The 12,435-nt window shown below is 39.4% G+C and overlaps 1 protein-coding gene across 18 annotated transcripts in view; it reads left to right on the forward strand.

Annotated features, from left to right (window-relative positions):
* The window catches only part of CALD1 (caldesmon 1), a 225,817-nt gene that overhangs the window by 187,993 nt on the left and 25,389 nt on the right, over window positions 1–12,435 (forward strand). For 9 of the 18 annotated variants that reach the window (XR_010159001.1, XR_010159000.1, XR_010159003.1 and 6 more), the window contains 3 exons: window positions 208–1,255; window positions 2,870–2,947; window positions 8,273–8,418. Coding sequence is in view for 12 of the 18 variants with exons in the window: in XM_009454252.5 (XP_009452527.3) it covers window positions 208–1,255; window positions 2,870–2,947; window positions 8,273–8,418 (1,272 nt within the window). In the remaining 6 variants the exon portion in view is untranslated. The remainder of the gene's footprint in view (window positions 1–207; window positions 1,256–2,869; window positions 2,948–8,272; window positions 8,419–12,435) is intronic. The other 9 variants (XM_054655212.2, XM_001141823.7, XM_054655213.2 and 6 more) reach the window with 2 other exon arrangements.

The raw sequence follows: 12,435 nt of genomic DNA on the forward strand, positions 1-12,435 counted from the left end.
GAGTAGACTCCAGTCCCCAGAGAAAGGCTTGCAAATGCTGTCAGCTGAAAGCCAGGCAGGCGTGTACTAAAATGGTAACGTACTGGGGATATGGGCAAGCTTGGCACTACTGGCATCTGCTGTAGTCCTGGGTAGCACAGGCTGTATGAATGCTGCTGACTGATGAATGAGCAAGCTGTCTTTGGTGTTGTTCTTTCTGTTGTACAGTGTGCCTGACGAGGAGGCCAAGACAACCACCGCAAACACTCAAGTGGAAGGGGATGATGAGGCCGCATTCCTGGAGCGCCTGGCTCGGCGAGAGGAAAGACGCCAAAAACGCCTTCAGGAGGCTCTGGAGCGGCAGAAGGAGTTCGACCCAACAATAACAGATGCAAGTCTGTCGCTCCCAAGCAGAAGAATGCAAAATGACACAGCAGAAAATGAAACTGCCGAGAAGGAAGAAAAAAGTGAAAGTCGCCAAGAAAGATACGAGATAGAGGAAACAGAAACAGTCACCAAGTCCTACCAGAAGAATGATTGGAGGGATGCTGAAGAAAACAAGAAAGAAGACAAGGAAAAGGAGGAGGAGGAAGAGGAGAAGCCAAAGCGAGGGAGCATTGGAGAAAATCAGGTAGAGGTGATGGTGGAAGAGAAAACAACTGCAAGCCAGGAGGAAACAGTGGTAATGTCATTAAAAAATGGGCAGATCAGTTCAGAAGAGCCTAAACAAGAGGAGGAGAGGGAACAAGGTTCAGATGAGATTCCCCATCATGAAAAGATGGAAGAGGAAGACAAGGAAAGAGCTGAGGCAGAGAGGGCAAGGTTGGAAGCAGAAGAAAGAGAAAGAATTAAAGCCGAGCAAGACAAAAAGATAGCAGATGAACGAGCAAGAATTGAAGCAGAAGAAAAAGCAGCTGCCCAAGAAAGAGAAAGGAGAGAGGCAGAAGAGAGGGAAAGGATGAGGGAGGAAGAGAAAAGGGCAGCAGAGGAGAGGCAGAGGATAAAGGAGGAAGAGAAAAGGGCAGCAGAGGAGAGGCAGAGGATAAAGGAGGAAGAGAAAAGGGCAGCAGAGGAGAGGCAAAGGGCCAGGGCAGAGGAGGAAGAGAAGGCTAAGGTAGAAGAGCAGAAACGTAACAAGCAGCTAGAAGAGAAAAAACGTGCCATGCAAGAGACAAAGATAAAAGGGGAAAAGGTAGAACAGAAAATAGAAGGGAAATGGGTAAATGAAAAGAAAGCACAAGAAGATAAACTTCAGACAGCTGTCCTAAAGAAACAGGTACAGTAAACATTTTGCACCAAATGTGTGATGCCTGTGACTTGTGAGAAATGTAATGCACATCTGATTTGGGACTGAGGCCACATGCATATAGCTCACATGCTTGATCATTTGGCAGGCTGTTCATTTTTTCAGGCCATAGCGATACACAAGCATGCAGCAATTGATTGATGGCTGAATATTCAATCAACCAAATTTACTGGGACAGCCAGTAAATTTGGCTGTCCAGAAGACAGAGAGAAATTAATTGCTCTGTGCTTGATTGTTATGAATACCCAAAAAAAGAATTAATCCAAAGATGATAAATGTGGTGGTGGTGTGTTTGGCTTCTGATTCTGCGCTTGCATCTAAACTCGTTCTTTTAATTATCTTTCCTCTATTCATAGGTCTGCATGAGGCAAGAGGCCCATAACTCCTTACCTCACTCATGGGTTTGACGTTGAATTAAAAAAATGATAAAAGCTGGGGTGGGAAATAGACATGAAGAATAATGGTCAGACATTTCATCTTAAGAAGGCAAAAACAGGCTGGGTACAGTGGCTCACACCTGTAATCCCAGCACTTTGGGAGGCCGAGGTGGGTGGATCACAAGGTCAGGAGATCGAGACCATCCTGGCCAACATGGTGAAACCCCATCTCTACTAAAAATACAAAATTAGCTGGTTTGTGCCGGCACATGTCTGTAATCCCAGCTACTCAGGAGGCTGAGGCAGGAGAATCACTTGAACCTGGCAGGCGGAGGTTGCAATAAGCTGAGATTGTGCCACTGCACTCCACTGGGCAACAGGGAGAGACTCCATCTCAACAACAAAAACAACAACAACAACAACAAAAAGGCAAAAACAAACCCCTGGAAATTAACTGGTAATAAAGAGGGGGAAAGGAACTGGTTGGAACCTTTCCTTAAAAAAAAAGTCAAAACCCTGATTTGCCAACATGTAGACCTCAGCTTAATGTAGACTTGCAGAAAGCCATTAATTTAGGGTAGTATTGATTTATATTTGACTGGTAATTAAGAACATACATGCTGCTGCTTTATTATCTGGGTGACACAAATTCATGTGGCCTGAGGAAGGGTGGAAATAGTAGGGGGGAAACGTTTGTAAGCTTTGAGAAAGATTTTTTTTCTGTCTGCAAGACTGCATTGAAAGCACTGTACCTAATCACCACCACCACACCACCACCACTCCTAAAAAAAGAAAAAAAGAGATGCTTTCACATTCACCTTTCCAGAGCAAATTCTCTGTCACTAAGCCTGCATTGCACTGAAGGTGTCTTTAGCTCCTGCTTCTGTACAAGAGGCTCATGAACACAGCTAAAATTGAGACCATGAGCAAAGTGCACCAAACCACACACGAGGTTTGTAAACACACGAGGAGTGCCACATCATGCTAGATTTCAGTGAGCGCAATGGCAGGCACACGAGAAGATGTTGGGGTGGGAAGAAAATATCCCACCTTGCTGTTTAAAACCACTGTGCTGTGAGCGCTGAGACGGCAGAAGAGAAGCCATCCCACGCAGCACTTGCAAGGCGATCCGAGCACCCTGTCACTCTTGTAAACTAGAAAGGGCTTCTTTTACTTGTGTGACCTTACCATTCTTGAAAATAAAAAGGGAGAAGAGAAGGGAACTAAAGTGCAAGCTAAAAGAGAAAAGCTCCAAGAAGACAAGCCTACCTTCAAAAAAGAAGAGGTAAATATGATTGAAAAGTAATGATCGTAAAGCAACAGAAAAAGCAGTCAGTGTTCCAAGATATCTCAGGTCTGATGATCTCAAAATTGTAACCTCATATCCAGTGTATTTCAAGCCATGACTCACAATCCACTGAATAGTGAGATCAGCTTAGAGTGTCTCAAAATTAATTAAATATATCAGTCAGCATTTTTAAAAAAATGAAATGGATAGAAGGCATCAGAGGGCATTGTAGGTAGTAAGTATTGCATTGTCAGGTAAATTGTCTTTTTTTCTGTGGGACGTCATCAAAAAGGCTTGAAAAACACTGCTGGAATCAATTTATCCTGTTTTCTATTCTTCTGAATGCTAATTTTTTTTTCCTTGAGCCATTCTACTTTCATTTCAATCATGAAATATTTCCAACTGGCCTTGATTAATGCTTTAACTTTTCAAAGGAAAAACACCCACACACATCTCAGTAGAAAATTTGGTGAACTGAAGATGATATTTGCTTTTCAAAAGAAAAGTTTGGCCAAATGTTCTGCATTGCATTTCTGAGGCACACACAGGAGCGGGTGCCAGGGTATTTGACTGTAGGTAAGTGAACAAGGAGCTATACAGATAGAATGGCACGGGGTTTGATAGTAATCAGAACACCACATCAGAACACGTGATTGCACTTCAACTCTCATGCTGTGTTTGCCCCAAATAATCTTAAAAATTGTGACTATATCGAATAAGTTCACAATACTTATTAGGATGTGGTGAAACTGAATTATTTGAAGTAGGAAGACCCGAAGTTCTTCGCCTGTGAGACTGGTGAAGTGATTTGTAGCCAACAAGCTCCAACCCAACTATTAAGAAAACTATGGCATCTATTAAGAAAATTCAAAATCTTAAACAGAGAAATCCATATTTAGAAAACATGACCAGATTAAATAGGCGGTGGGTTATTTTCTTAAATATGTTTTGTCAATTTCACATGAAAAATGAAAACCCCTAGTTCATGTTACATATTACATTTCTGTTAAGATGTATGTTCCTCTGTTTCTAATAGAAGTTGTGGTGGTTTGGAAGTGAAAATTGAATGTGAGCACAGGCCATGTAAAGGAAGGAGAAAGTGTAAATGTTAATAACAGGAAAACTGAATTTAGCTCTCATGAGGCAGTCAAGGAAATCATTCATTGAACACGTTGGGAAATACTTTTCATTTGGTGACCAAATACCTACAAATTCATTTACAAAAAAGAAAAATGAAAGTTACCTCAGAACTAAACTCAGAAATATGTCCCACATGGGTTCTTGTAATGTTTCTTAGTGAATGTCTTTATAGAAAGAAGTGGGCATGAAATGATGACTCAGTAATTAAACACATGGGGGAAGGGAGGCTGTAGAAAACACTGGATTCTATATTTAAAATTTCATTCAGTTCATTAATTTGTTTTTACTGACCAAAGCTTTCTATACCTATGTAGAGTGTCTGAGAACTAGAAGGGCCCATCAGTTGCCACTCGGATGATCCTTTTGTCTCTTTTCAGATAAGGCCCCAGTTCAACAGCGTCCTCTGTGTCAATCAGATACTCCCAGGAATGAGTGAGCCCTGCCATTTTCCCAAGTTGCCCCTCAGCACATTCCAGCCAGTTCCAAAACTTTTGGCCTGTTTTTGACACAAGGCCAGATAAGCTACTCAAACTGTTTTTTTTAAAAAAAGAAAACAACCCCAATCTATATTCCTTTTTTAATACTGTGTACATAACCTGCTGGTCGAAAGACTAGGTTTTCCCCTTTCCAGCTAGTTGTGTTGTTTCTTTATGTAGACAGCTTTAAATCATGTTTACATGATTCAGCCATTTTAAACAACCTCTTCCTATTTTTTTTTCCTTTTTGTTCAAAAAAAAAAGAAGAAGAAAGAAAGCAACTAACTAAAACCTTTCCTTTCAAGGATTTATGCAGCGTAGGATAGGGCAACCACAAGTAAACACAAACATCACGTGAGCCTTCTTAAAGAAAACATTTCCAGAAATCACTCCAATGTCTTAAAAAACACACAAAATAAAACCTTTCTCCACTGCAGTTTAACTGTGGCAATGAGTTGCAGACGATCACCAACATTGAAACTTAATTTAGCTTTTTTTCTCTCCTCTCCAATCATAAAAAGTCTCTTTTTAGTTCTTCATGCAGGAGCTATTTTATTTCTTTTCTGGCCTCTAACAGGAAAACAGAGTTTCTAGCCGAGCTGCTCCTGAGGTATTGAAAGTGATGTTCGTGTCATGTGGATCAACCCTGCCCAAACATTAGTGTGCATGCAAATCACCTGGCAGTCTTATTAAATGCAGAATCTGATTCCATGAGGTCCATGTTGTCCGTGGACCAAACTTGCAGTAGTAGCGAGGAGTCTAGAAGACGTCCATGTTATAGAAATTGAACCCAGGAAAGGATTTGGGGCTTATGAAGCTAACAAAAGCACGTAAAACCCAGCCTGAGAAACAGTAGCTACACCCAGCTCTTGTTGCTATTCTGGAACCAAATAATGCAAAATATGCTCGAGACACATCTCAGTTCTTGTTTGCTTGACTTTCTGAGTGTCTCTCTGGCACAAGGACCTGTCATTTGAATTCCCATCCCCCCACCTCATCCCCATGTATTATTCCACTGGATATCCCAAATATCTAGAGTTTCAAAACCCAAATGATCCCATTTGGCCAGAGCCTTTTTTATGAGTATGCTAATGTTATCTGTGTATGAAGCACACAAACTTTTTCAGGATACCTGGCTATCTATTAATCCTTCAGCACAGATGTTTTCCATGGTAACGTTCTGACCTATAAGATCTAATGCCTTTCCCAGGGGGCTCAGAATCCCATGAGTTTGGGTTAAATCTGCCATAACATCTAAAAAAAAATGTAAAGGCTCTATGGAATTACTTTATTTATTCATTTCCCAGAAAGAGAAAATAATTTTCAGTTGAACTCAAATCATCATTATTACATTGACAAGGTTTCTAAGGTTTTCCAAAAAGAATATAAGCCTGCCATCCACTATAGCCTTTGCCAATAAAGGCAGAGCTTGAAAAAAGGGGGAATTTTTTTTCTGTTAGACATGTATCATCTTACAAATCTATTTTAAACACTTTTGGGACCAGTAAATCAGATATAATACATTTGGGGAGAATGGAAATTTTTCTGACTGCAACATAGGATAAACAAGTTAAAGGGAATGTCTCCATGCGTAGTGCTCCACAGACCGTGAGCTCCTACTCAGAATTTATTTCATGGTTATCCCTAAAATGGGTTTCCCTCACATTTGGAGCCACAGATGCTTCGTAACCAGAACATAAACTCCAGTCCATGGTTTCTGGGGCTAAGTCTAACAACAATAGGCCAAAATGAGAATATATTTTGTTTCCTCCTTCCTGTCCAGTGAATACTGATATATTCTTGGGCAAGGACAGCCATCAGGGAGCCACAGTGAAGCTGTCATTCAGGCTATGAGCTTGCTCCTTTTTTCTGTAGCCTCTCATGACCCATGAGGACCCAAGAGGGAAATGACAGGGTGAAAAATTCGGAAGGAATCATCTGGTCCAACCACATTTTTTCACGTACTTGGGACCAGCATCCCAGAGCAGTCAAGTGATTTGTCCAAGTAACACAACTAGTTTGTTGTCAGCACTGGAGCCAAAAGTCAGGTTTCCTGATTTACAGACAAAGCTCTTGCAGAGAATGGCAAAGTACAGCCCCCATTTTCAGTGTGTCCAAGGGACATCCTAGGTATATACCCCATGGTGAAAGATTGAAGTCTTAACTAATTAGGGCAGCATAGAAGTGAATCCCTAGTAATTAATCAGATAATACCCAAAGAAGACAATCAAATGACTTAAAACTTATCAATAAAGAGCAAAAAACTGTGCTCTGCTTTGTAAAACATGCACTTTAGGCCAGGTGCAGTGGCTCACACCTGTAATCCCAGCACTTTGGGAGGCCGAGGTGGGCAGATCACTTGAGGTCAGGAGTTTGAGACCAGCCTGGCCAACGTGATGAAACCCATTCTCTACTAAAAAATACAAAAATTATCTGGGTGTGGTGTTGCATGCCTGTAATCCCAGCTACTCAGGATGCTAAGGCGGGAGAATCCCTTGAACCCGGGAGGTGGAAGCTGCAGTGAGCTGAGATCGCACCACTGCACTCCAGCCTGGGCAACAGAGCAAGACTCTGTCTCTTAAAAAAAAAAATGCACTTTAGGAGTAAATCTTCACAGAGTATCTGAAGAATAGGTGAGAAGAGGTGAGTGATCAGGTCAGGATAGAACCTCCTAGGCCGCAACACCTAAAGTCCTGAGTTCTTATGGCCTACCTTTCCTCTGGATTTCTTTAGAATGCTCATGGTTTGTAACTGTCTTGAAAAGAACCATCGTGAATGCACCTCACCTGTTTTCACACTCATCTTTTAAGAATGGATGAGATGATATAAGTGAAGTGATTTGAATTCCTTTACCCCCTCCCCCACAAAAAGCTATGTAAATTCAGTACATTTTTAAATAATCTGTCTCACTTACTGAAAGAAACACAAAACACACAAAATATGAAAGCTAACACCTGCCCTCCATATATCATCTTCCTATGTCTCCCACCACAACCACAAAACTACTTCCAGAGAACTAAATTTTTATTGACAATGGAAATCAAGGTAAACAGTGGAATTTTTCCTATTCCATTCTAACTTTAATGGTTTAGATGACTACAGACATGTTCTCACAGACCCCACATATCTTTGGATCCTCCTACTAAAGGTAGGGTTAGTAAATGTCCCATCCTTGGGACATAATTTACTCAGTTGATTAAAATACTGGTCTTCGCCAGAGTTGGCTTGGCAGATCTAGCTAAACTGATAGGTTTCCTTTTCTTTCTTTCCCATTTGTGTCTCTCTCACAGATTCTCTCACCATCCAGGAAGAAACCTGTCTAAGCAACGTGGTCATTCTTCCATCAAAGCCATTCTAATAATTGCTCTTCCCAGTGGGAACTGCAAACAGCTACTTTTACATGAAGTTCCCAGAACTTAGTGGTTTCCAAACAATAGTACTACCACTGCTCTTGAAAATAAAAACCTCAGTGAGATCAGGGATGATCTTACCTTCTTAAAATTGTGGTAAAGGTGTTTGTTCACAGGCTAAAGGACCATAGCTCATTCTCTAAGAATTTCACCTGATTCCAACTCTACCACATCTGAGTGGTTTCTTTCTGAGTTTTCTGCCTTCCTAACAATTTTGGGTCTTACTTGATGATACCAACCAAAACCTAATAATAGTTTTCTTGTTCTGTTTCTTCCTGATATGTACTGTTGGTTAGATCAAAGATGAAAAGATTAAAAAGGACAAAGAACCCAAAGAAGAAGTTAAGAACTTCATGGATCGAAAGAAGGGATTTACAGAAGTTAAGTCGCAGAATGGAGAATTCATGACCCACAAACTTAAACATACTGAGAATACTTTCAGGTAAGAAGTAGCAACTAGTTAATAGAAACTGTGTTCACATGCAAAGAAAAAAAAAAAAAAAGTCAGTCTTCCCATCCTGTGCTTCCAGACAGAAACGTGCTAAACAGGCAGCATGCTTTTGTTGTGAGGTCATTAGCCATTGTCTTAGAGATACTCAGTCAGCAGGTCCAGTTCTTACATCACTAACAGAAGACCAGCAGTCATCGCTCAGACAGGGCTTAGTCTGCTTTTCCCATTATTTTGAAAGGCAGATCATGCTTGGCATCCATGTTTTTGTTCATTGACCTTTTGTGAGATTAGTGTATTAGAAAACATTATGACTGGGATTCATGTCATTCAATGATTCTCTATATGGTCTGACCACCTTCCTAAGAGACCTTTCTCAGTACCATTTTCAAGAATGCATTTTCTAAAGGTTGTAAATAAATATTGCATAAGGCTAAGATTGTTTTGTGGCGAAATACTTGGGAAACACTGGATTAAGCTAAATTCCTCAGATTTCTTTACCACATGACTTTGAGAGCCCTTCATGTTCATTTTCATTGGAAGTCTCTAAGAGGGAGTGAGAGGTATGGACCTACTGCTCTATTTTATACAGTTTGGAAAAACTCTCTTGTGTAGCTTGAGCTTTCCCCTCAACATAATCCCTTACCCCATCAAACTGAAAATCTGGGCAACTGATTATCAGACAGACGAGACCAGTATATTCAGGTAAATCCTCATTTCTAAATACAGTCGAATCCTGAGAGCTCTCTACCAATTCTGTAGAAGAACTTGAGGTGCAGACACTGGGCTGGCTACGTGATTCCTGTGCTCCTTCCCCACAAAACACTCTCTCCAACCACTGGGGCCAAATTCCAACCTCTGTTTTGTCACTGGTTGCTGTGCCAGATGTGCCGGAGAAGAGTCTTGGGTCCCTGCAATGTGGATTTCCCCGGGCTTGTTCCTTGGCTGCAGGCTTGCCTAGTGACCCTGTTTTTCTGAACACTTCAAATAAGAAAGTCATCAAGCAGGTTTGAGGGAGAAATCTGACATGCTCCTCACACCAAAGCCTTTGTAATATTCAAAAGCAGGCGGAGCTACTAGGGATGGATATTTCAGTCTCATCCAAGAGGCTAAGATGGATAAATACAGCTGCCCCAAAACAATTTTTCTGTACATAAATTTAAGCAGAAACCTATTCATATTTATCCAAAGGAGAACCTAAAGCACACAGAAGAAAAGGTGTACATAAAAGGTCTAAATAAAATGAAGGTGTAAGAAAGGTAGAATCTATAGATATTACTTGGGATTGCCAAGAGAATAGATGTGAAAATTAAGTTTATTGAACATTCATAGAAAATCTACAAAGCGAGTTGATTCAGGTTGGTAAGTTGAGTCTAAAACTTGCTGAAGTGTCTGTAGTTTAATGTTTTAAAGCCCTAGAATAGTGTTAGGTTCATGAAAAGTGTTCAATGAATATTACCTAATATTACTATTTTTTAATAGTTTAAAAGATGTCTTGTAAACATAAGGTTCTTTTAAGGTATAAGTTTTTTGTTAAGAGAAATAACGTTTAAGAAAATCTGTCAGTAGAAAAAAGTCTGTTTAACAATTAGCAAACTTGCCAACAAGCTTCAAAGCTCAAATTAATAATTAACATGCCTATTGTGTAGCAATCCAAAAAGCTGGGTAATTCGAAGAAAGGAATAGTCACAAGAGATGGTGACAAGTTAAGTGCTAAGAACACTTACGTGTGACTCTGGCCTTAATTTTTCTATTTTGGGCAGGAAAAAAAAAAATACAGGAACAAGCTGCTACCGTATTATTTATTTTTGTTTAGCCACCAACGTATGTGAGTTTTAGTTTCAATTAGAAGTTCACGCTGATTGAAGTAGAGAAGTATAGTTTTGCTCCATATACATATAAAATGAGGAGAGAGGAAGAGAGTATCAGCCTAGCCTCTATTTAGATAAGTTTAGTACCTACCAGCTTCACTGAAAACAAGCTGTGTTCTTAATGGTCAAAGGCCTGATACTCATCTTGACTTACACCTAAGGAAGCCAAGGACGGGGGTAGGGTGGTGGGGGTGGGGTGCGGGGAGAAAGAACTTTATGGAAGAGATTTCCACATTAAGTGGCACCCTAATGCTGAGGTCATGCACATAGGCAGAGGTGGTGTGAACAAAACTTTTGCTCCTGTTTTGAGCATAGCTGCTTATGTGTGATTTAATTACTGTTCCCTTTGATATCTGCATTTTCTTGTAACTCGTTTTCTCTAAAACATGACATAAAAATCTCAATTCAATGAGCAAGATATAGCGATGCAAATTATACCAAGGGTTTTATAGAAAGTGCAAAATGAAGGGTTTTTTGATTTTTTATTTTTGAAGGTGGAAATTAAAAGATTTTTTCCGATTATAGAAAAAAAATACTCATTATAAAAACGCTCAGAAAATAGAAGAACAAAAATAAGCACCCACCACCCAAAGATAACTACCAGTAACACTTTTTCCAGATATTTATCTATGTATATAATATTCAAGATAAACGCACACACGTGTGTATATTTATATGTAGTATATACGTGTGTGAGTATACTTATAATTTTACATTGATTCTTGCACTGTGCATAAGAATGTGTCATAGCTTGCTTTCTATGCCAATAAATATAAGCCTATAATTAATGATATTAGATTCTACTGGATGGATGTATTAGGACTTATTTAGCCAGTCCCTAATGACGGACATTTTGATTGTCCAAAATGAAGACTGAGTGACACCTAGTGGAATCCATAGATGTTTCTATAGGCATGTGTTTTGCCGGTCCAGTTCCTGTACAGTAATATGATGAACACAAAGAGAGAGCAAACTCATTTTTGAAAGGCAAGACCCTAAATTGACTGAGAGAGGAGTCACAGGCCTGTGAACCTAGAAGACCCTGAAAGAGCCTTTGACAGCAAGGTTTTGAGGGACCCTTTAACCTTGTTTGAGTTCAAAATAAAAGTTTACCTGTAACTGACATGAGCCTAGACCAATAGTTCTAATTTTTTAACCTAAGCCCTTAGTAAGAAATAAATTTTACATAATGACCCAGTACACACCTGTATATATTTTTATAACTGAAACAAGTGTGTCAAGAAATGGTACTTTGTTTTGCTCTATGCAGTGCACTCTGATATTTTCTGTTTTTTTTTTTTTTAAATGTTGATTACAATCTACTAAATTGATTTTCTGGTCTGCAGCTTGAAAATTATTGTTCTGGAGGACACAGTATATTCAGAACTACTTCAGTGTTTAAAAAGCATGATATATAATATACATATATATTATAAAATCAATATTGCACAGTGTATTTCTTGAGCCCATTTCTTGTTTTATTCTTCCTCTTGTTCCACAGCTAGAAACACTGTACCATTCTTTACACGTAGTAAATGATGTTAGGGTGTGATAATTCCTTTGTTCCTTAGACAAAAGTGTCAGGAATAGGATATCTACGTTGACATCTAGTTAAGAATGACCTTACTACTTGCTAATAAGTATTTAAATGGCAAAGCTGTATCTCTGTCTCTTAAAGACTACTTATAACAAGGGCTTCAAGCCTAAATTAAGCCACTAAATTCTGCTTAGTGAAGTCCCAGGCAAATCCAACTTAAGTGAACTCTGTGTTAGTGAAAACGCTGTATTCTACTGAAGTTCTACTTTGAGTATCGACATGTTTTAAAATTATCAGTGTTCTAACTGTATCATACAGCAAATTTATTAAAGAAACTCAGGGGTCACAGTAGGTGCTAATGATATGTCTCCATCTTTTTATAGTTGTGTAAAATACTAAAAATACCAGTTCCAAAATAAAATTTTACCATAAGGACTCTTGGGATAGCATTCTGTCTGAAGTCTTAATATGTTCCCAATTCTGCAATGAAATCCCTGTGTATCCTCCTTAATCACAAAAGAAAATTCAACATAATTTCAATTTTAGTTCTTACTTACATAAAAACGTACCCATTTTCTTCCTGTTTTATAAGCTGTTCTACCT

The sequence above is a fragment of the Pan troglodytes genome, chromosome 6 (assembly GCF_028858775.2).
Source record: "Pan troglodytes isolate AG18354 chromosome 6, NHGRI_mPanTro3-v2.0_pri, whole genome shotgun sequence".
Taxonomy (NCBI): domain Eukaryota; kingdom Metazoa; phylum Chordata; class Mammalia; order Primates; family Hominidae; genus Pan; species Pan troglodytes.